Here is a 23,849-nt window from a genome sequence, read left to right as displayed (position 1 = left end):
AGCAGTGCAAATCAGTGCATAAAAAGCATCTTCATTCTAAACAGTGCCGTTCCGATTATCGATCCAGAGATTGCGTTTAGCTTAAACTGTGTATTTTATTTAACTGCAATTCAAGAATTTAAGTTTATTTAAATACAACAGGAATTCGTTTACCTTTATGAAATGACTTGCACAGCTGGATTAAAAAGTGTTAACAAATGCATCCACCACTTTCAGAGATTATCTGGTCAGTCTTTAATCGACTTTCACGGTCAGCTGAACCAAATAGTAAAAACAAAATAAACACTCTAATTTGATTAAAGGCTTGTCTCTTATCTCGAGGAGAGTATATATAACGTAATATTTGAATTCCATCATCAGCAGGCGACAAAATCCGACCATCAAACAAAACTCTTGACGGGCACTCGCAGCGCAGTATCGCCAGTAGCTCCAAACGGCCAACATCATCATCGCATCGCATCGCATCGCCATCGGTGGTTGAGCTCTGTGCTGTCGCGCGGCTGGTCGCTCTGTTCATTTCGGCTCACGTGGTTCCGTGGTGCAACTAGCGTTATTTTATTCATAGCGGGAAACCTACAACGTTGCAGTACTTGCAGTACCTACCTACTACTAGCGGGGCCTGCTTCATTATTAACGCGTGTGAATGTGGGAAAATTGACAAACTGCCCAGGAAACGTAGAATAAGCCACCGAATTGGGTCAGACAGGTGAGAAAAGGAATCCGACAGTCAAGTGCGTCTAGTCGTACGTTTGCATCGAAAAGTAAAAGTTGTTGTGCGGCAGAATATAACTCGAGCGGAAATATATGAAGTGATGAGTGAACGCAAATAAAAATATTGATGTTTGACTAGAGTACCGTGGACCCCCGTTCGTTTGACCATTTTTAATCTGAACACTTTTTAATTTGAACCCCGTTGGTTTACACGACGTGCAAATTAAAAATGGTTCAAATGTCATTCTCAACATGACATCATTTGTTCGATTCGTTTGTACTGACCTAGCGTGTTTAAACGAAATGTGAAATTTCGTTTTCCTAACGATTAAGAGAGAAATCCGATCGGAAAATGCAATATTCGCACTTGCAACTGCCAACTAAAACAAACCACCAAAACAATAACAAAGATCAGGGCGGCCAGTTCACACAGGTTTCAGCATATTTCGGGTTACCAGTTGTTCACATTAAAAAGTAACCCCGTTAGTTTGCATGAGGAATCGTTCAAACGAACGGGGGTCCACTGTATGTAAAAAACAACATCAACGCGAAGGGGATATTTTTTATGTTTTCTTTTTCTATTTAATAGAACACATAAAAAGTTTGCATTTTGTTATGGTAACCATGAATTGCTAATCTCGAAGTTAGATCGTTCAGTGTTTATAAAGCTTTTCTGTTGTTCTGAATTTGTCTATCTCTATTATTCCCACTATTCACCATAATCCTAGTGTTTACTTATTTAACTCTTACTTTTAGCATGTAATTATCTAGTTGAGAGGTGGAAAATAATTGGGTTTTGATTCATTCTAATGAATTAACTCTACCTACCATTATTATTGAGTTCGTCTACATCCATTCGCTTAACAGAATTGAGTGTAGAAAACAGATTTCATAATTTTCAATGAAAAATAAGTCGGATTGTGTTCCAGACACGATCGCTTGGTAGGTGTAGAACTATGCAAGTTAGTTTTGGCAATAGAACGGTGGGGCGATAGGTTAATTTCCAAAACACTCGGGTACCAACCGGGAGAATATGGATTGAAGTCCCACTTGCCATTGAACGACCCAGCATATTTTTGGCCTCATATCGAAATTTCCCAGTTTCATCCAGTCCACCATTCTTCTCCTCAAACGCTCCTCCACTTTACAATACAATATTTTCAATTTGTCAATAGTGCGTAGTTTGAAATCAATGTGTTTTTGGTTGGAATGATACGCAGATTTTCCGATCGATCCACTGAAATCTCTATTTACTCGATCTTTCTAATTTTTACCCAGTCACTGAGGTGCCCCTTTTAGGGGGCGGCATAACGATCATTAATACACATTAATACACATTACATAACTCTGGTCTCCCAGTTAGCTTCGAGGTAGGATGCTGGTCTAACAAGCCAGTCATCGTTTGTTCAACAGGATCGTATTACTAACCCCACATTTGTTCTACACCCTAAACAACTGACTGCTAGGTGTGTCGGATAAAAACAGAAGGTCAGATTTCGAAAACGGAAACTAGCACGTAGGCTTTGCTTTGCATAACTCTGATATTTATGGGAAACCTGGTCACAAGCGAGTGCGAGGTGGTAGGCAGATGAAAGCAGTTCTTCGATGGGCATACCAATGGCGATATAACAGAAGGAAACAGATCGTACCGGCTCCCTATCTTGAAGATAACCGTCAAGAAATCGATCAGCTGAACAGAATAACAGAACCGCCCGAAAGGACCAACTTCCGGCAAAGCTCTACATAAATGGCAGAGAACCTCTAGCAACAGCACATCGCTGGATAATTTCAAGGGTTTGAGAGGAGGAGAAACTACCGCAGGATTGGATGGAAGCTGTGGTTTGTCCCATCTGCTAAAAGAACGATCGGCTCTATTGTTGCAATTATCGCGGCATTACGCAGACCAACGCCACCTACAAGGTTCGGAGAGCAAGGACTTTGTCACATCGTCCATCAGCACAGCATTTTGTAGGACAGTATCAGGCGAGGTACATCAAATTTTCACTCTCCGACAAATCCTCCAGAAATGTTAGAAGTACAACGTGCCCACGCATCATGTTTTCGTGGATTTCAGGGCAACACATGATACAGTCGAATGCGAACAGCTATAGCAGATAATGCACGAGAATGAGTTTCCAGACAAACTGACGTTACTGATCCAAGCTACCCTGGAGCGAGTGACGTGCAACGTGTGTGTTTTGGGGGCGCCAAAAATAGCCAACCCTCAGCCCTCGCATATCACCTTGACATCAGCACTAGAAACCTTGCGACGGTGGATGCAAACTACGCCAAACTAAAAACGGAGGCTAGGATGAATGGGCAACAAATCAATGCATCAAAAACTAAATACATGGTAGGAAGAGGCTCCAGAGAAAACAACGCTTGCCTCCTATATACGTACAGTGATTATTAACGGCAATGAACTGAAAGTGGTTGATGAGTTCGTATAATTGAGCTCTCTGGTCACCGCCGACAATAATACAAGGAGTTTCAATGACGCATTTAAGCTGACAGTCGGGTCCCCTTTTTTCCCTCTGCAAGATGCTTCAATCAAGACCTCTACGGAAGGGCTGTAACTTTGCTTACGGACATACGTGCCCTATCCGTATTTGAACTTAAGGTGTTGCGGTCTATTTTTGGTGGCGTATAAACGAAAAGCGGAGAGTGGCAGAGGCGTATGAGCCACGAGCTGCAGGCACTACTTGGAGATATTCCCGTCATACTCCTGATGAAAGTGCGGAGGCTACAATGGACCGGCCACATATTTCATTTGTATGGGGGCGTCCACTCTTATAGCGGAAAGGGCTCATAATTCCCCTCCTAAAGAGGAAATGGGTCTCAATGCACCATAGAAAAAAAATTTACCTCCCAAAACACTCACATGCCAAATTTGGGTCCATTTGCTTGCTTAGTTCTAGAGTTATGTGGAAATTTGTATTTCAGTTATATGGGAGCCCCGCCCCCTCTTAAAAAGGGGAGGGGTGCTAATTCATCATAGAAAAAAAAACTTGCCTCCAAAAACCTTCACATGCCAAATTTGGTTCCATTTGCTTGATTAGTTCTCGAGTTATGAGGTAATTTTTATTTCATTTGTATGGGAGCCCCTCCTCCTAAAGCGGAGAGAGGTCATAATTTCCCTCCTAAAGAGGGAGGGATCTCATTGCACTATAGAAAAGAATCTTGTCTCCTAAAACACCCACATGCCAAATTTTGTTCCATTTGCTTGATTAGTTCTCGAGTTATGCAGAAATTTGTATTTCATTTGTATGGGAGCCCCCCCTCCCTCTCAGTGAGGGGATACCTTCCCCAGCCGCAAAAACCCCTACACACTTAAACGATTCGGTAAAATTTACCGAAATCTAAACAGCCGAACGTTCGGTAAAAATTTTGGTGGTGCATATCGACGTTTACGGATCATTAGTAATGTTTAGCATCATAAAAAATTTTACCGAACGTTCAGCTGTTCAGATTTCGGTATTATTTTACCGAACTCGGTGCTTTTTATTAAGTGTGTACAAGCAAATTTTCACGCCGATCGGTTCAGTAGTTTTCGATTCCATAAGGAACATACGGACAGACAGACAGAAATTTGTGTTTCATTTGTATGGCAGCCCCCTCTCTTAGTGGTGGGGAGAAGTCTTTAACCATCATACGAACCTTCCCCGGCCTCAAAGCCCTCTACAAGCATACGGGCAGACAGACAGAAATACATTTTTATAGGTATAGATTTGTATGGGATCCCCCCCCCCCCTCTTAGTGGGGGAGGGGTCTCTAACCATCATAAGAACCTTCCCTGGTCCCAAAACCCCCTACATGCAAATTTTCACGCCGATTGGTACAGTAATTTTTGATTCTATTAGGAACATACGGACAGACAGACAGACAGAAATCCATTTTTATAGGTATAGAAGATGAATGCGTAAATATTATACTAATTGATTGATTAAATTGTTACTCATAAGTAGCACCAACAATTTCATTAATCATTAGATGTTTACACAGAAACTGGCAGCTAGATCTAAAATAACTCACAATTGTGAGTGCCAATAACTATGGACTGGCTGTACTCATTTATTATAATTCACTCCTTTTTGCTTGCGTTGTGTGGATCGAAGACTCCAGAATGACGCTATCTACACTGACCCGAAGGCTTCATTCGATCGTGTCGATCATGGGATACTATCCCAAGTAACAATTAGGGTTTTACTACACTCTAATGATGGCATTTAAGACCAAAATTGGTCTTGAAGACCACCATAAGAGTACAATAAAACTCACATTGCTGCTTGGGATGTAAGCAACTTGAAGTATCTGTCGCGATGATAGCATGGTTATAATCATACCTGCGTAATCGTAAATTTGGGTATGTCACAATCTAGCTGATTTAGTAATATTTCCGGGGATCCCCAAGGCACCATCTTGGGACCCCGCTATTTATCTATGACATCACAAAGCTATTAACTCAAACTAGCAATAATTTTCCCAAACTTCAATTTTTAATTGATTTGCTCGCTAATCAATCTCCTCGAGCAGCGACGAACTGCTCTCGCAACGGCATCAACACGGCTTGTTGTTTTCAGTTTGTTAAAGTTTAATAGTGTGTTCACTCAGATGAAACAACTTCTCGTTAAAAAAACTTCGCTCTCTCTTCTTTCTCAGATCCCGGATTTACATTATTCGTGTAATTGTACTACGCTTTTTTCAGTTTTTCCTTAATTTTTCTTAGATTTCAGACTCTTGCATAAGACATTAGCCAAAACACACCACTTAAACTACCTTCAATAAAATTAGTTCACCTACACCAACTTTGAATACTTAAACATAGGTTACGTAGTCTTACGCCATCAACTTACACATTGCATCTGTTGTGTAATGTCGGATGAAAAAAATTAACAAATAACTATCATATGGAATGCCAAGTAAAAATCGTGACGGTTTTAAAGATTTCCAATTACGAGACTTCAATTTCGAATACCAAAATCGGTCGACGACAAGGAAGGTTGAGCTCTTTTTTCTTTGACAGTATAGGCTACGGGAGGGTATTTCCAGCACGCTACTAAATTCGGCATACATTACCTTTTTTTTGCTGCGCTTTCCGAAATAAAAACTTTGCCGCTATATAACAATACTGTAACGAATGTAGCACTCATAAACTTTAATGTGTTATAACTATTTTCATAAAAATGTAAGTAATTTGCTGAATTTTATTCAATAAACATCAAAACCACTGTTTTTCCACTGGCACGGAATCAGGCTGAAAAAACCAGCAGCAATCGTTTACGCGTATCCGCTCTTGATGATGGTTTGGAAAACACACAATTATGATCAGGTTTACTTATTCTAGAAACTAAACAACCGTGAATATCATGTCACAGAACATTTCTACTTCTTTTCATCACGGAAGAACACAAAAATTCCCCTCTGATATGAAAATATAAATCAATTGTCATTCACTAGCTATCTGCAGCATTTTGCTTTTAATTTCAGCATATGGTGCTTTATTTACACTACTACCAAGATGTGATGCAGTTGCGCCTGAAACTCTTCTATCGTGTTGATATAGCTAATATTTAAGTGACAACCACTTGCTTCTGGTGCTAATGTATATGAACGATTCAATGATACACTAGCGCCAGCAGCAAGCTGTTGTCACTGCAAAACTAGTTATCTTCAATGAGCCGGTATCTAGGCAATACCGACAAATACCGAATAACATCTAATCCCTGTGCAGGCTATTTCGGATGGTCGGATTTAAAAAACACAGACAACACTATAGAAAATGGGCCCAATTTAGCCGCAGCGACTTCATCATTTCTCGCGACTATAACTCAAATTCAGTAGCGTTTCATTAAAACCAAAATACACGCCGATATTCAGTAAATATTATTCTATCAACTGGTATAAAAATCTTGTCTCGAATGAATATAGTTTCAACGTGATTCCTGAATATTGTTTAGGCTACCGCTTAATAGGCTGAAAATACCCTGCCTGTTAAGGTAGATAGTTTCTGTCGCTGCTGGCTTTTCTAGAATCGAAGTAAACAAAGTCGCAAGTATATAAGGCGACATCCATTTAGTACGTCACGCAAATTTTGACCAAAATCTACCCCCCCTCCCCCCTCGTCACAATTCGTCACACATTCGGTGACCCCCCTGAGAAAGTACGTCACGTCACGGCAACCCCCCCCCCTTCACAACAAAAAAAATTAGATATTCATTTCAACCTTTTTATTTACAGCTATCAAATGAATTCCAGCAAATAAAAAAAAGGAAAATTTTCGAGCTTATAAGTAATCGATTCGCGGATTTTGAAGATGATCAGAAGTCGCTGATGTGACGTCGATTAATGTTTCGCGCATATCCACGTCCTTTACATCCATCCACTCAAATTCGTCTGATCTAGTTGAAAGAATCAGAACTTCCTGCTGACGTCTTGCAGCAACACGCCAAGAACTTTTCTGACGGATTTTGTCATGTTGTGTATTAATTTAATCGTGCAATCATTCAACACTATCTTAGATGCGAAATTTAGTCCGCAAGGTGCATAAACTCTATTCTTCAGAGAGCTTTTGAGTGAGGGGCAGCATCAATTATACCGAAAAACCTTAAAAGCAAGCGTGGAACTTCGGTATGAGTTTATGTTAATCGTTTGAGTTCAGCACGAATATCAAGGGAAAACATTGCCATGGGTCTCTGGTAGCACCCCGTAGCCCCTCAGGAGTTTGTGCGACTGCTATTTGCGGTTGCAAAAATCTTTTAGGCAGGACGGTACTCAAGCAGCTCTTCAGCGGTGTACTGCATATTCTGTAAAGCCGCAATGGAGAGTTCATACTACATAGAAGAATAAATGAGTCCTGTTCACACATATGTTGAAAAAAAGTTTTCATTCAAAAAATTTAACTATTTGTTTTAAAATCCATCAGAACGTTAATTTTATAGAAGCCTTCAATAAATAAATTTTCCATTTGTTTTTTTTTGTCATGTGACGTCACATAACTTCATACCCCCCCTCCCCCCTATGTCACAAATCGTCACGATTAGGTCTACCCCCCCTCCCCCCTATAAGCGTGACGTACTTTATGGATGCCGCCTAAGATTGTCGTGCTGGGTCTGGGAAGCAAAAGCTTGAATGCATGTGATTGGTCGGTTTGTTCTTTCTTGACAGTAGGGTAACAAGGGGTAAGAAGGCCCGGCGGGGTAAGAGGGACCACATCGATTTCTCCAAGACAACCTGTGGCACTCGGCCGTATCCAACGTCAAAACTAGAATCAAAACAAACTTTTCGTTCGCAGTATCTTCATGCGATATAATTTCAGCAGCAACAAATTTAAGGTTATTCAGTAAAAAAAGCTATGTATTTTGTCTTCTCTCTTACCACTGACTTTAATTGGGCAATTCTTGTTCTGTGTGTGGCGGAAAAGGTATATAGAATAGTAGGGATTGAGAGATAAAAGCAAAATAATGTAAATTGTTAACTAGGGGTAAGACGGGCCATTTTTCACGGGGTAAAAGGACCATACGTCATAGTGCTCATAATTACCTTAAGTTCTTCTGTTTAGTGTCTTAATAGATTTTAAGAATATTGAATGAAAAAACTAACTTTTTTCTTGTTGAATTTGACTAACTTTTTATTATTCTGACAGATACGCATTTCGTTCACGACTTGCAGGCTTCATCAAAGTCTTTTTCGAAATAGAGTACACCTGTAATAAAATCATTCCTGAATCTGAGATCATCCTGTCTAACACAGAGCCTCCCGCGTCAAAAGAAGCCAACAAGTGCCATTCGAATGAAAAAATCAATTTAAATTTGGATCTAACGGAATCAAAATTCGATGATCCCAAGTCACTTAACGGCTCATTTAATGTGTTGCCTTCTTTGCCTTCACCGAAACTGAAGCGTATTCAAAGAGTAAAAGTCCTGCTGACAAATCAACAAAATAACGCCAAGAAAAGAGTAAATAAAAACCAGTGGAGTAAAATAACGTCTACTCTTATTTTCAAAATTGAACTAGCAGTAAAATTCCTTCTTTTAGCAGGTCTCTAAATTAAACTATACCTTCCTTTAGCATGTACCTAAAACCCCTTAAGAACTTGTTCTTACTTAGTTAATAATATTAAAATTGTGTTTACAACTCAAAGAAACCTTCAAATCTGCAACAATCCGCCTTACTCCGCCATGGTCCGTCTTACCCTTTTGGTGGTCCTTCTTACCCCGCCTGGTTGTGAACGAGTAATTTTTAGACGTTTCGAAAATTGATGAAAAATCACGGAAAAGTAGACTAATTAATTCTTTATATAATTTTTAATGGTAGATAAATGAATGCTTTTCCATGTGTGGAACAAGAAAAGGTGAATTTTCGTACACATTTTATGCTAGTAATTTATTCGCTTAGGGGGCCGTCTTAACCCGTCTTCCCCTGCCTGATATTTATGCTAATTTCAATAGTGAGGCGATAAATTTTTATTTTGATCTGTTTATCAATCAATGTATTACAAAATTTTTGATCAATTGACACAAATCTCTTCAAAATACATTTAAAAATGGCTGGAGTTATTAGCGTATAAAACGTGACCACTATCATGTCAATTTCTCCTACCTGTAAAGGGCATCCCAATATATTAAACAAAAACGTAGTTCTGCGTTAAAATGTCCCCGTTTTGGATTGCGTCCTGTAAAAGTCCGAATTTTGCCTCATTTTTGTGTTCAATCACTCTCGCTTTTAACCGACTTCCCGTTTGCCCCATGTTTACTTTGTCGTCGTTCGTATCGCAGGGTATTGCATACACCATATTCTTCTACTTTTCTGGTGAAATGGGATCTTTCTAAGAATTTTATATAAACGGAATTGCTCTACTAAATATACTTCTCGTCAATGTTGCAAATCGAGCGAGAAGCTAACGATGCCTATTCCCCCGCGAGCGAATAGGAGAACCATATCATTTGACGCTTACGGCACTCTCACAAGCTTAAGCCAACATTCCACTCCCTGAAGTAATACCGATAATGTGGTGCCAGGGAGGATTGAGGCTGGAGACTCGAGTAGGGTTTTAGTGGGTCGGGATTCTCACGACCCATTACGGGGGTAGGGATATCTAAACCCCACTCTCTGAGTTGTCTTCTCCGGTGTCTGATAGTATCGTATCTTCTCAGGTGCTTAGCTGATTTCTGTACTCGTAAAGAAAAGCCAACATCCCCCGTTGCTGTGAGCAGACATTCTGCTACCTAGTCGGTAGACTGGTAGACACACCCGCGAGCATATAGCATCGTAGTATGTTTCTGCATAGCCCGTTCGCAAGTAAACAACTCGTGAGCAACCAGCTCCCCGTGAGGGCTAGCGGCTCGCTGGGATATAGATGAAGGTGAAATTAGTCGTCATCGATTCTGCTGATTCCAAAAGCAGTTTTTTTGTTTGAAACAAAAATTTCGTCCATGAAAATATATTCGCTGTTTTCAGATTGGCAAGAAGAATGGAGTATTTACATTCTCATGAACAGAATCCCGCTTTTGGGCCCAAAAACTGCTTCCGAAATTGGGCTATCCGACGAAAAGTTAATGACTGCTAGTTTCCCGTTAAGCATTACTATTTTTCATCTTCTTCATCCTCGCCCTCGATTCTACTCATAAGCGGGAGTGTGAGCCCTCGCGAGTAATCGATGTGTTCATACGAGACATCAGTTTTGAATTACGCTAGCATATAGACGCAGTCGATAGAAAAAAGGATATCAACTTTGTCACGGTTCATCAAAGCGAACGATCCACGACCTGTTAGAACGGGAATACTCTGTTACTTTTCCCCTCTAAATCGAAGTAAACGTAGACGCAGGTTCGATCTGCGGACCATTTCATAATATGGTGGAATTCCATATAGTGATAAAATCATCAAAAATATCACAACCACATTCGATTGGTTATAAAATAAACAGAAAGCAGTCATTTGTTTGCTACTTATGTTTCGTCAGAGTTTCATTGTGTAAATATCATAAAGGCAACACAAAACACTGATAGCCCGTGATTTTACCACATATTTTGTTGAAATCTGTGCGGTTTTTAACTCAAAAGCATTCTGCATTTTGGGGGTAGGTATTTATTTTCACCCGATGGTGAATGTGTAAGCTAATTTAATTCCACTACAATATCTGTTACGTACAAACGTAGGAACCGACAATTTAATTCATTGTAAGTCCCTTAAGCACGGTTCACAACTCTGAAAACGTACAGTTATATTCAATACGAGGCAATTTTTCACACGGGAAATGGCATCGGAAAGTTTAGATCTCATTGCTTTCTCCATGCAGTGAAGTATTTCCAAATATAATACTCTAATCTCGCTTACAATTTATATGGAATGTTTCGGTAAAATTAAGTTATTCTCTTTTACAGACTGATAAAAAACACGACCGCATATTATAGCAACGTAAAGTTTTTCCTTGTACCTGCATATTTGACTGGTCTCCATTTCACAGCACCTTCCACATAGATAACTAAAAAGTAATCAATCGATAGTAATTTAATTGTCTCTAACTACACCCTTCCCAACTGCAACCCCAACGCTGCGCGGTCGCCCATCGCACACTTTTTATCGATAATTCAATTTACGATGCCCAAGTATTTCCTTCGAGAGCTTTCACGCTAACTTAGTACATTCTTTCTGTTCTCCCGGCCCGACACAGGTTATAGCATAGCAGCTCGGTCGAGAGAAAGTATCAAAAAATTGATCAAACGGCTCCTCGTCTGCAGTAGCAGCAGCAGCAGCAGTAGCAAGTCTGCCCCCACCTGGCCAGCAATGCACTTCGGTTGGGCATACGATGGCGTTAACGGTTCCGTGCCAAGGAATGTCGGTCCGGAATGTGCCGAATTCCTGCCAGCGAGTCGAAAGCTGTTGGAAACTTTAATCCTTGTTCCGCTTTGCTTGCTGGCGATTAAAATTGCCGTGGCGCGAATGAAACCAATTACGTTCCGACGAAGTCGGCGAGTCGGTACCCCGCAGCACGCTGGAAGTCCGATGGGGTATCGAAGTAGCAGCATCAGCCATCTGGCAGCCAGTGCCGGCAGCCACAATCTGCAGCATCATTATCAACGGGTCGGTGGTGGCACCATCACACACCATCTGGAACCGGATCATCGGGAACTGCTAATTCAGCAGCATCATCACCGGCGATCCTCATCGGTGGAATACTGCAGCTGCCACCGGTGCAGTACTGCGGGTCCAAATTCTGCCAGTTCCGCACTGGATGGCGAGGCACCCAGTTTAGTGAAGCAAATTCTGCTGATAACCATGACTCTGACGCTGGGCGTCGAAATAGGCTTTAAATTTGCAACTAGGACTGTTATCTACATTTTAAATCCTTGTCATGTTACCACGTTGATGCAGGTTTGAATTTTTGTCACACGCCCAGCTAGCGTTTAGTAAGCCAACCATCTTAATTGCAGATTTATCTACTAGCATGTAATAAGCCGAAGAAAAGTACTACGGGTCTATTCCGGTTGCAGATGAACTACCTGAACGGGCCGCTGTTAGCGTTTATGTTTCCGGAAACCGACAGTCGGCAACTGCCGATGGAAGCTGCCATCTACTGGATTCAACACGCGCTTATGTGCATCATACCGATCTACCTGTTAAGAACGGGAGGTGAGTGAAGGTTTTTCATTGAGAAGCAATAGCTATTCGAAAATTTCTTTGTTTTAGGCGTCTACAATATGGAAGCCATGAATGATTTCACTTGGAACACTATAGGATATGCAGCGATCATCATTTACCATTTTGCCTTTCTGCAAATTGTTGCCATTGTAAGTACAGTCACAAATGAAACATGTTACCATAATGATTTAATATTGATTAAATCGCACATCTTCATTACCTATTCTACCGAGGAAGTTTACAAATAACAAACTACCACATTATTCAGTTCACTGAAAGCAATATCACTACTCACTAATATGACAACAATTAATATCAATATTACCGACGATATAAGTTTTGTTTCCAATTATATTATTCGTTATGAATAATCTCTATCATGCTTGATAAAAGTTGATATTATTAGCAATATCCTAATAATCGATAACATGCTTTTACCACATAAAGCCACCACGATAGCTTTTCCTTCGCAAGAAGACATGGTACGCTACGGAGATAGATTAATATGCCGTAATGATATAGTAACGGGTGGCAACTAAAATTTTGGAATTTTTTCGCGGCTTCTGCACTCAACAACAAACGAGGTTAGAGTTAAATGAGAGTATGTATGTTTTAATTCTCTCTCTCTTCTCTTTTTGTCAATATTTTTTGTTTTGTTTCTGCTTACCTTACTTGCTTAAAATGGCGTCAAAACAAGAAGCATGTTGGGAGCGAGTTGTACAATTCTACGAACTGCCACATAAATCTCGGCAAAAAGTAAACGGTACAACATTTTAAAAGCGAATATGTTGCAGCTTCGACTGTTAACCATATCCTTAGATGCCCAACAACTATTCGCAAGCAAAGTAGTGAAAGACCAGCCAAAATCATGGACGCAGAAGGACATCATTCTCTTTATCGTACCTTCAACAACAAGCGTTCTGGTTTGACTATCAATTAAGATGCACCATTTTTTGAATTTTTGAACAAAATTTTGATCCCGTTTCTACAAAAACATCATGCAGATACAAAAACATCATGACAATGCGTGTTTTGGCCGGATAGAGCATCATCGCATTACGCCAAAAGCACACAATCGTTCCTGAATACCCATTCGATCCCATTTGTACCCAAAAACCACGACCCGAAATGAAAAATCTGTCTTAGTGCGCCCAATCGAAGATTTCTTCGGGATTTTGAGTATACAAACGTTTATATACAAAAGTAACTGGAGAGCCACGAATTGCAAATAGTTGATTGGTAGAATCAACAGATGCATTCGCAAAGTTGACATGACGGCTGTACAACGCTCCTGTTCCGACATCAAACGGTAGTTTAGCCGAACAGCCGATTATGGACCACTTTCTAATGCACACTAATGTTTAATCAACAATGGATAATGTATCTTTAATTTCGGTAAATCAGATCTTCTTCATGAATCTTTGTCTTTTTTTGACAGCTTGAGAAAAAAAATTCCAAAATTTTAGTTGCCGCCCGTTAGTAATTGCGATACCCAACAGATAATTATGATTACTGTAAAAAGTGCTTGAACATTCGACTCCCATGCCAACCGAGGTTAAGGTCAAGTTCAATGTTTCTATAGAAATGCCCTTTATCTTAGCTTGAACACTATTCGCATTGACGAATGAGTTCTAAGCCTTCTCGGAATCTGGTAAGGAACGAACAATAAAGCCAATGTGATTTTGCTTATCAGCTTATGATACATATCACTAAAAAATAAGGTTGGTAAATCAATGTTGTGCCTCGAGGTCCATACAAAAAATATGCAACGCAATGTAAAAGTGAAAGTCTTGTAACTGAACTCTGAAATACATTTCTCAAATAACCGTTTTTGTGGATTGAATTTTGCTCTCTGAACTCAAACCAAACATGGAAGCCTGGATAGGAGTTTTATGCATGCAAAAGTTGTAGACCATTTCAAGCATATGAAATGGTCGATGTTCGTTAAGATATATCTAGTTTGGCAGGCTACTTTTATCTTTTGCTTCAAAAGTGATATTGCAACCGGTCAACCAGGAAATTTATGTGAACGAGTTTATGGAACATCGTCTGGTGCTTTTCCTGCAGCACCATGTTTGTCCCGTGCTGTTTTAGCCAGATTTGGAACAAAGGTCATGGAGTGGTATCAATGTACAAGTAGTAACCTCCCAACGCACTATAGCTTCGCCAGTTCGAAAGATATTGGATCATCGTCAAGCGCAGCTTGAACAAACCCTATAAAACTGTTGGAAACGAGACACAGTTTAAGCAATAAGAGCTTTGGTATACTATCTTGTTGGAGTTGTTATCATATCAGAAAAAAGTATTAATCTACGTCTTCATTTCTAACCATTTACAAATGGATTTGAATTTTCATCCTTCATCCTTTTCGTCGTGTTTTCTTAAACTACCAAACATTTTAGTTGAAAAGCCTCGCTTTTGTAAGGGCTTACTCCTAGTAACAGGGCACTGTCCGAGTAGACATCATTTAAAGAACATGGGTCGTGTTGAAAATGATGTCTGTCGCTTCTGCAATCTTGAAAGCGAAATGTCGGAGCACCTGCTCTGCAGTTGTAGTGCGCTTTACACGAGCAGAGCTAAATTTCTTGACAAGAGATGCTTATCTCCTAGTGAAATGTGGTCTGCCAATCCCGGGAAGGTTATCGGTTTCATAAACCATATTATACCTGACTGGGAGCGTGCAAGAGCAAATGACTAGTTGTCTATAATGGCAATTGGCTTGCATGGCACGTACGGTAAACAAGGATATACTACAAAAGTTCAAATTAATGGACAAAGTAGTCAAATCCCCTTCTAAAAAAAAGGGCTTACTCATGTCTTCTACATATTTGCACCTTCTCTCGATGTCTCAAGCCTCACATCTTCATCATCCTCGTTGTCGATGTCAATCACTTCCGGGATGACCACTATCTACCTATTCGCTTCCTCTTTGAGTTTCTTCCCGTACAAACATAATACTGTGTCCACTACATGGAGTTGTCTGAATGCTGGAAATCGTGTACTTTCTTATTGTTATGAAATAATTCTTGTGATTCTTATGAAAAATAATCTGAGAAATACGTTAGGCTTGGAATTTTTGAAACCAAATTATGCTCATTTTTCTTATTTATTAAAAAAAAATATTATTATTTCTTGTAAGGCTTGTTCGCGACAAAATCTGGACACCTCAATTTTGCAATAAAACAAATTTGCTAGAAGTTTAGTCCATGAAACAATTTTATATCATTTATGTGTGTATCGGGAATAATTATCTTTACTTATTTGGTCTGCATGAAAAATTGGCGAACTTTGGAGTTTACCCTTGCCATGAGGGTCAGTGCAGACTTGTTGGCAACCAATTCAACTGCGTTTGCCCGAGATTTTCGAAATTTATCTATAGTTGTTGCTTGTTGTTTGTGCTGGGACAGCTATCTCTTCACCAAAGCCCAATACCGCTCGATGGGGCGTAACTCCTAGCTGTTGTCAAGCTGTTAAAACACTGTGAACAGTGCTTGGAGGAAATCCAAGCTTTTTGGCAAGTTTTCTTAACGAGAGATCCGGATTTTTATTGCGACCGCACACAATTGCTTTTCGCACCTGCTCTTCTTTCGACGCCATTTTATGCTGAGCGCTTGTAATATAAACATGTTATATTTTCAGAAAGAACAGACATACGCCTACCACTCTGCAAAATATTTCACTCATTGTTAATATATTACCGAAGCTGTGTGTGTTTGGGGGTGTCCAAATTTTGTCGCGAACAAGCCTTTATATGACTGCATACGCGGTCATGACATAAACTCTTTTTTTTTGGAAAATGAGCAAGTGCATGATGTGAAAAATGATTAATCGGAAGACTGGAAAATTTCGAAATAAGACCAAAATTATATTGGGTTGTTCAATGGCAGGTGGGAATCGAACCCACGTGTCTCGATCACCAGTCGTTGTGTAATACTTCTACACCACCGCACCCATCTATTAGATAGTCTAATATCTAGTTTTGCTGCGCTCTTCCAATTTGTTTTTGTGTGACTGCTCTGTTTCTGCAGCAGTGAAGATAGACGGTCTTTACTATATAGATCTCGGATAGATATATCTTTATTGTATCTTGGTCAGTGCGATAAAAACAGACAGTGCGTTGCCGTCAGTTTCCTCGGCAAATCTAGTGACCTACCATCACCGGTATTTCACGCTACGACCGGCAATCGATTGATTTAAGTTCGATTCCCACCTATCATGAACCAAATACCAAAAAAAGCTGGGAGCCTGGTAATCTACCAACAAGTATTAGCAAGCAAAATTCGAACTATAGAATTATATTCGAAATTCGAATTTATAGAGCTTTTCAACCAAATACTGAGCCAAGGAAGTTACCCAGACTGTTTAAAAATTGCAAGAGTGGTACCTGTTTTAAATCTGGGGATGAGTCTGACCCTTGCAACTACCGTCCTATTTCTATACTGTCTGTAATAAACAAAATTTTTGAAAGACCAATTCTTTGAATAAAATTCAACGTTTTATATGAATTCCAGTACGGGGTTAGAAAACAATGTAGAACCTCTTCGGCTATAGTTGAGCTTGTTGTCTTCTTACTAAATAAAATAGACAACAAATGTATCGTTGGAGGCCTTTTTATTGATTTAAAAAACCCGATTTAATCCACCTAGTGGTGAAAGGAACCTTTGTTATACGGTCTTACTTGCTATTTGAGATAGAAATCGACACGTCTTCGAAACATAATTCATCTATTGGTTATCGTTGCGTGGTGCGTTGGTTTTCATTAAATTTTTGGAAATTTAATAAGTTTACAAAATTTGAACAAAATAGCAGCACCTATAAATTTTGATAGATCCTTTTTCATGAAATTACTGAGTAAGGGTAAGCTGGTTGTTTCTAATTTGAGTAAGTGCAAGTAAAAGCAAGTTATAAGAGGAAATATTATTCTTTAACATATACATTGCGTAGTAAAAGTCTAGTTCATAGGTTTTTGAACTACATATAAATTTCTGTAACGCCATTATTTTTGATTGACATCAATAAAGTTTTCTTGAATAAATTTCATCAATATCTATTAACCTTCGATTACTCACGCTGTTGCATTTTGTACAACACGTGTAGGTTTTTGAATGCCATATTGTTATAAAGTTACAAATCTCTGCTTAACTAACGTATGTTCTTCAATTACCTTGTTATGAGCAAAATGTCATAATTATGCATTAATACTTTAAATTGTTGGGCAAATAGATCAGCATAAACTGACATCACAGAAACGAAGCAATCAGCATGTGAGTTGTACCGCGATTGGCCCTGGAAGTTTCTCTCGTTTCTTCATATGTAAAAATGGTGTCTGTATGCAGCAACATAATTAGCAAATATAAAATGTTTAAAATGTATCTGTTGGTAGTCGAGTCATTCGGGGTCAACATTAAGGCTTTTTTTTAATCAAAGTTCTACAGTACCTAAACAAACAAACATAGAGGTATACTATATTAATCAAAGTTGTGTATTTTTACTATTTATACAATTTTGTAATACATGAAAAAGGAATGCAACAATTACAAAAAGAGCTAAAATAGAAAAAACTGATCTTACAAATTCATATACAATGAATAAGATTTTTCTCTCTTCGCTTAATAGATAGAAGGTTACTGTATTCAACAAAATTTCTTGTAATAATATGTTCTAAAACTTTGCAGAACACATCAATGTGTTATATTGAAACTGAAGAAAAATAATTTTTTTATTTCACTTATAGGGGGATTAATCAAAATTTAAATTGCACCAGACGATAGAACTTTCAATTTCAAGAAATTCTTCCGAAGGTTCCATAAACCTAAAACCAAGTTTTCCCAGTCAAAATTCTAATGCGCATGTCTTTTTGGCTTTGGACCATTGTGCGCACGAGTAACCGAATTACAAAAGTCGGGGCGAGTGTTGGAGGGTTAATATCTTTTGATCGGCAAAACCGATTCTTCTGAAATTTTGCAGATATATTTGTAGCATTAAAATCTCTAATTTGATGCCAAAATAATTCAAACTAGATAAATCATCTTAGATGAAATCGTTATAAATTATTGTAAATTTTAATGTGTTGTATTCAATTGATCATAACTCTCAAATTAAACGTCCAATCAAAAAACAAATCAATAGTGATCTATTAGGTTATGTTACCTGTCAAATGAGACTAATAGCGTATAAATCGCTTTAGTCATTTCTAAGAAACAGGCGATAATTATTACCTTGTCAAAACAGGTTTTTCAAGCATAACTTTTAAACTGATTGTTTGTTTTCAATAAAATTTATCCGAAAAATTTAGTGTTAACAAGAGCTTTCATTCGATACCAAGATCGTTGAAATCGGTCATTTGGGTACGGAGAAAATCGTGTCACGTAATTTTTACTTTTTTACTTATAACTTTTAAACGAAATGTCGGACCTCGAAACAATTCAATAGTGATATACTAGGCAATAATACCTTTCAAACAAAAGTAATAGCGAACAAATCGGTTCAGCCATCTCCGAGAAACAGGCGATAGAAAAGTTGCGCTCCGCACATACATACACACATACATACATACACACACACACACACACACACACACACACACACACACACACACACACACACACACACACACACACACACACACACACACACACACACACACACACACACACACACACACACACACACACACACACACACACACACACACACACACACACACACACACACACACACACACACACACACACACACACACACACACACACACACACACACACACACACACACACACACACACACACACACACACACACACACACACACACACACAGACATTGCTCAGTTCGTCGAACCCTGTCGATTGGTATATGTGGCTCGGCCCTCCGGGCCTCGGATCAATTTCGTGTTTTTCGACCAATTCCTAAACCTTTGTTATAGTATAACAAAGGTAAAAAGCTCTCGATACCTTAAATCACGACTTTCTCTTGCAAAAACTGGAAAGTTATAGAATACGGGGATTAGTGAACAATATTATTCGTTGCTATTTGAGTGGAAGGAAGCTGTTTTGTGGCAGTTCTCTTAGATATATAGACATTAGAATTTCACAAGGTAGTAATATTGGGCCACTTCTATTTCTTATATATATTGCTGTTGCAGTTGAAACCCGTAATAATCGACGTGCGATATTCGGTTTTATTCTTGTTCTGTGTGTCGCAACTACGTCGCAAGTAGTGCGCTGTATAGCGCATCAATGTGGGATCACAGCGCACCACGTGTGAGGTAGTTGCGACACACACACAACAGAAATAAAACCGAATGTCGCACGTCGATTATTACGATTTTCAACTGCAACAACAATATTAATGATATAAGAAGCACACCAATTAATGGAATTCCTAATTCAATTGTTGATGACACTGCGTTCTTCTATACAAACCACGATGTTTCATCTATTGTGTTATCCATAAACAGTTATTAACAGGTATTTATGAGATACTTTAATGCAAATTTGCTTTCATTTAGCTTATCCAAGACCAAATACGTGGTTTTATATTCACTAAAGACATACACAGCTTAGTGGTGTAATTAGTTAAACAACACACTCGACTAGAGATTGAGAACTATTAGTTCGACTCACACCTTCGCCAAGCCTATATTTTTGGTCCAATATCAAGAATTTTTCAGTTTGCCTGAATCTACATTTTTCGCATTAGGCATTTATTCTTTCCCAACAGAAAAGTAAGCCGATTGCTATACGTCATTAGAAAAAGAAAAAACTAAAAAACAAAGATAAAAATACGCACCCTATGTAAATTGCAAACCAGTTTGTTCATATACGATACGATGAAAAGCCCAAATATTCATCATAATCTCGTTTTATCTTTCACAAATCATGATCATTGCACTCGGTATGCGACCAACTTTTTTTTTATTTAGAGTGGTTTTAACCCAGAGGGTCATTCACCATGCGACCAACCTATTCGGTGCAGAGCTTCTACAAATATGGATCAAATTCGGATCTCGTTTTATGGTCCATCTGTGTATAACGAACTACCGGAACGTCTGAAAATTTTAAATAACCGTGTACTTTTTAAACCCAGTCTAAAGCACCACTACAGATTATATATCAGCGTGCTTTATTGCTATGATTTTGGATCAACTAGAAACAACCCCACTCAAAAAAAACTCACTAGAATCATTAACCTGTACTATTCTAGGGATACCCTTCAAAGAAACTTAGTTCCAATGGATACATCCCACAACTTTATGACAAGGGACTCAATGTGCGAGATCTTTTGTGGGCCTCTTTAAATAAAAAAAAACGATGTATCATCCATCTCTTACGTATTCGGCGTTGAAAATTCCTCCCAACGGCCAGCTGTTGCGAACACCGTTTGAATCTATGCGATGACCATTTTGTTTCGATTGGTTAGGAATATCCCATGATCAGTGGATTAATCATGGTTAATGGTCGTGAAGTAATCACGTTTCGGATCCCAAGCAGCAAGCTATTGATGACTTCATCGGTTGGAAGCGTTCTCCATTGCAGTTTACAGAAGCTGAATTTCACATTTCGGGCTAGGCGTTCCCGTGCGCCTCCCACGTGCGGTGAGACCGATCGGATGAAAGATCATTTCGATCATTTCAATCATCGTTTTGATAAGTCTAACGCCGAGTACGAAGACCTGAACTTTGGAACGAAAAATAGACAGAAACTTGAGTGGAAAAACTTTTGTTTCGATAGACAAACCTCGTGTTTTGTCTTGACCTTTTAACGAGGTCAGGCATGTACTTAATTTTTTATAACGGTATTTTTTGCAATTGATGGAAGGACGGTAGAAGAAAGTAATGAAACAAAAGTGTTGATAGCATCCAAATAAAATAGGACAATACAGCTTGCAATACACAACTTCTTATGCGTTGCTTTAATGTCCCTCCCTTACCTAATTTTCCGCTCTTTCATCTTCACGCCTTGTTCCATTCTATTTGGATACTATCAACACTTTTGTTTCATCACTTTCTTCAGCAGTCCTTCCGTCAGTTGTAAAAAAACTACCGTTGTAAAAAAAATATTTCGATTTTTTTCCTGAAAACTGAAAACTGAAAAATGAAAAGAAACTGTTCGAGCTATAAATTCTAAGTGGCAGTAATAAAAACTGTCGCTTGATTGAACTTACCAAATTTTAAATAGCTCTGCATTCAGAATACGTTTATCCGCGTCCGCACTGGTAATGATCTAAAATTGACTGAAAGTATACTACAGTACAACCCCGCAAATACGACTAATTCATGACCGGATTATCGAATTTTGACTCGACAGTCCGGCAGTCAAAATAATGTCATACCGAAACAACTTGGGAGATTTTCAAAAGGATTTAGCTAACATAAATATGCAGTGTGGTTTTAAATAGGTTTTAAACTCAGTAATACTAAATTTGAACAATGAAACACTTAGAGTAGGGCGGGGCATAAGCGCGACGTTTGAAGTTGTCATCAATTTTCATGAGATATAAAAAAGCACAACAGTAAATATATTTTATATTGATGCAATAACTCAATATCTTCACATTCAACTATAAATCATCTGGGGTAATAGTGTTATGCAAAATAAATTATTAATTTTTCTGATCAAGTGCCGAATCGCACTTTTTCCCATTAGCTGGGCAAAAATGTGAATACCGCGGGGCAAAAGTGTGAAGCCATAATTTATTAAATTGGCACAGCAGTGGCTAACAAAACTATAATATCTTCAATCTGCGATCAGTTTCACAAACGAATATTCTAAATTTGCACCTTTTTTATTTTCCGCTGGTGTACTGCAGCCTCCGCCAGATCGAAACTTTACCAAACGTTTATTTTTTGTATCACCAGCGGATGACACTGTTTTGCTTCGACCAGCATCTGTAAAGCACACAGCATCCCCCAGATCTTTCATTTCTAGTATCTGTAATACAGTGCCTGAACCGATATATAATTACCTATGCATTTTGGCTTCGTCCATGAATCGCACTTTTGCCCCGTGCGTGAATCGAACTTTTGCCCCGAGGTTCTGGCAAAATTCAACGTAGTTAGAAGGAGTACCATCAAGTATTTTCATTTTGTTGGAAGGTGTATCATCTTGACTCAAACGGAGACGCCCAACAAAGATGGTGTTTGATTGAAAGTTGCTAAGTACAATGTTTCTTAATTCGGAATCGGAATTCGAATTTTTTTTCAATTCCATAGGATTGATCTTCGCCCATCTGTCGTAACGTGTTACGTTTTGCCTGCTTCTTTATTCGTGAGCTACAGTTAGGGTACGAAAATTAATTGGTGGTCGTATGTATCGTCTATGTTTGAAAAGTTGAGAAATCATAGAAAAATGAGTCCAAATTAATCTTCAAATAACTCTTGTCGAAAATTAAAGCGGAGAATTTACGCCTTCTCACTTATCATCAATAAATATTTACGATTGCAATTGTTGCTCTTAAGAATCATAATATACTTCTATTTTCCATTGCAGCCCACGCAAGTCAACCTCAACCACATGTTGTGCGCAGCGCTCAAGGATCCCTTCGATGGGCCCAACTACCGTTCGATGGCCGTCCTCCACGAAGCCCTGCTCTGCACCATCCTTTGCAAGTTGGTCACTTTCCTGTTTAACCCGGTGCCACCGCCCATCATCACCAATCCGCCGTTCATCAAAAACGGCGGCTCCATCGCGGACCCGTCGGGACCCACTACGGTTACCTCTCCGCTGGTAACGGCCTCCGGCAGTGGCCCCCACCACTACGTGTCCCGCCCCTCGTCCCGACCGTCGTCCCGTTCATCGTCGCCGGCCAAATCGGTATCGATGCTCCAGGAAAACAATATTATCATCAAAACAAGCAAAATTGACTAGTGGACCACCATTCTCGTACGTTGGATCGCCGCCTTTTCGGCTAGTTGAAGATAGACCGTAAGTAAGTGCAGTGTATATATGCCTGTTTTTCGCGCTGTAGAACGATAGAAAACTCACAATTAGGGTGCAATAAAAATTTAAAAGTGCTGTACTAACTATCATCGACGAACAAAAGTTGCTATGGGAAAATATTGGAGCAATGAAAGCTTATATTTTTAAACTTATCTGGCGTTCGTTGAGATTGTGAGAATAACTGTGAAATTGCAAAATAATCATTCTTCTCCATTTTTTTGAAAATTGATGGAGCCGCCTTGTTACTTATGGATTCGGATGATGATCATTGAGTTGTACATTTTTTCTAACTTGTTTGTAACTTGTGGATTTCTGAGAAAGAGAAATGTATACTTAATTATTAACAATAGCTTTGCAACTTCCGCGGAAAAAAACCCGCTAGTCACCCACTTTTAATGAGCCCGGTAATTTAGTTAAAAATCTAATATTTCGTTGCTTTGAATTAGGTTCCTAGAGCAAAACTTTGGTTGGCCGGTATAATCGAGAAATTAGTTTGTTCACAACCAACGGCTTTGTCAAAAATGCAGCATCTTCTAATTTGTTTTAACTGTGCCTGTCC

General features: G+C 39.0%; 1 protein-coding gene across 1 annotated transcript; it reads left to right on the top strand.

Annotated features, from left to right (window-relative positions):
- Positions 1-419: 419 nt before the first annotated feature.
- Positions 420-23,569, top strand: LOC128737621 (uncharacterized). Its single transcript, XM_053832297.1, has 5 exons — positions 420-706; positions 11,384-12,084; positions 12,144-12,342; positions 12,400-12,500; positions 22,841-23,569. The coding sequence occupies exons 2-5, from the start codon at positions 11,497-11,499 to the stop codon at positions 23,216-23,218; spliced, it is 1,266 nt and encodes a 421-aa protein (XP_053688272.1). The 5' UTR covers positions 420-706; positions 11,384-11,496; the 3' UTR covers positions 23,219-23,569.
- Positions 23,570-23,849: the final 280 nt, after the last annotated feature.

Source organism: Sabethes cyaneus, chromosome 2 (genome assembly GCF_943734655.1).
Source record: "Sabethes cyaneus chromosome 2, idSabCyanKW18_F2, whole genome shotgun sequence".
Taxonomy (NCBI): domain Eukaryota; kingdom Metazoa; phylum Arthropoda; class Insecta; order Diptera; family Culicidae; genus Sabethes; species Sabethes cyaneus.
The sequence above is the reverse complement of the archived record's forward strand: the minus strand, read 5'-3'. Positions and strand labels throughout refer to the sequence as shown.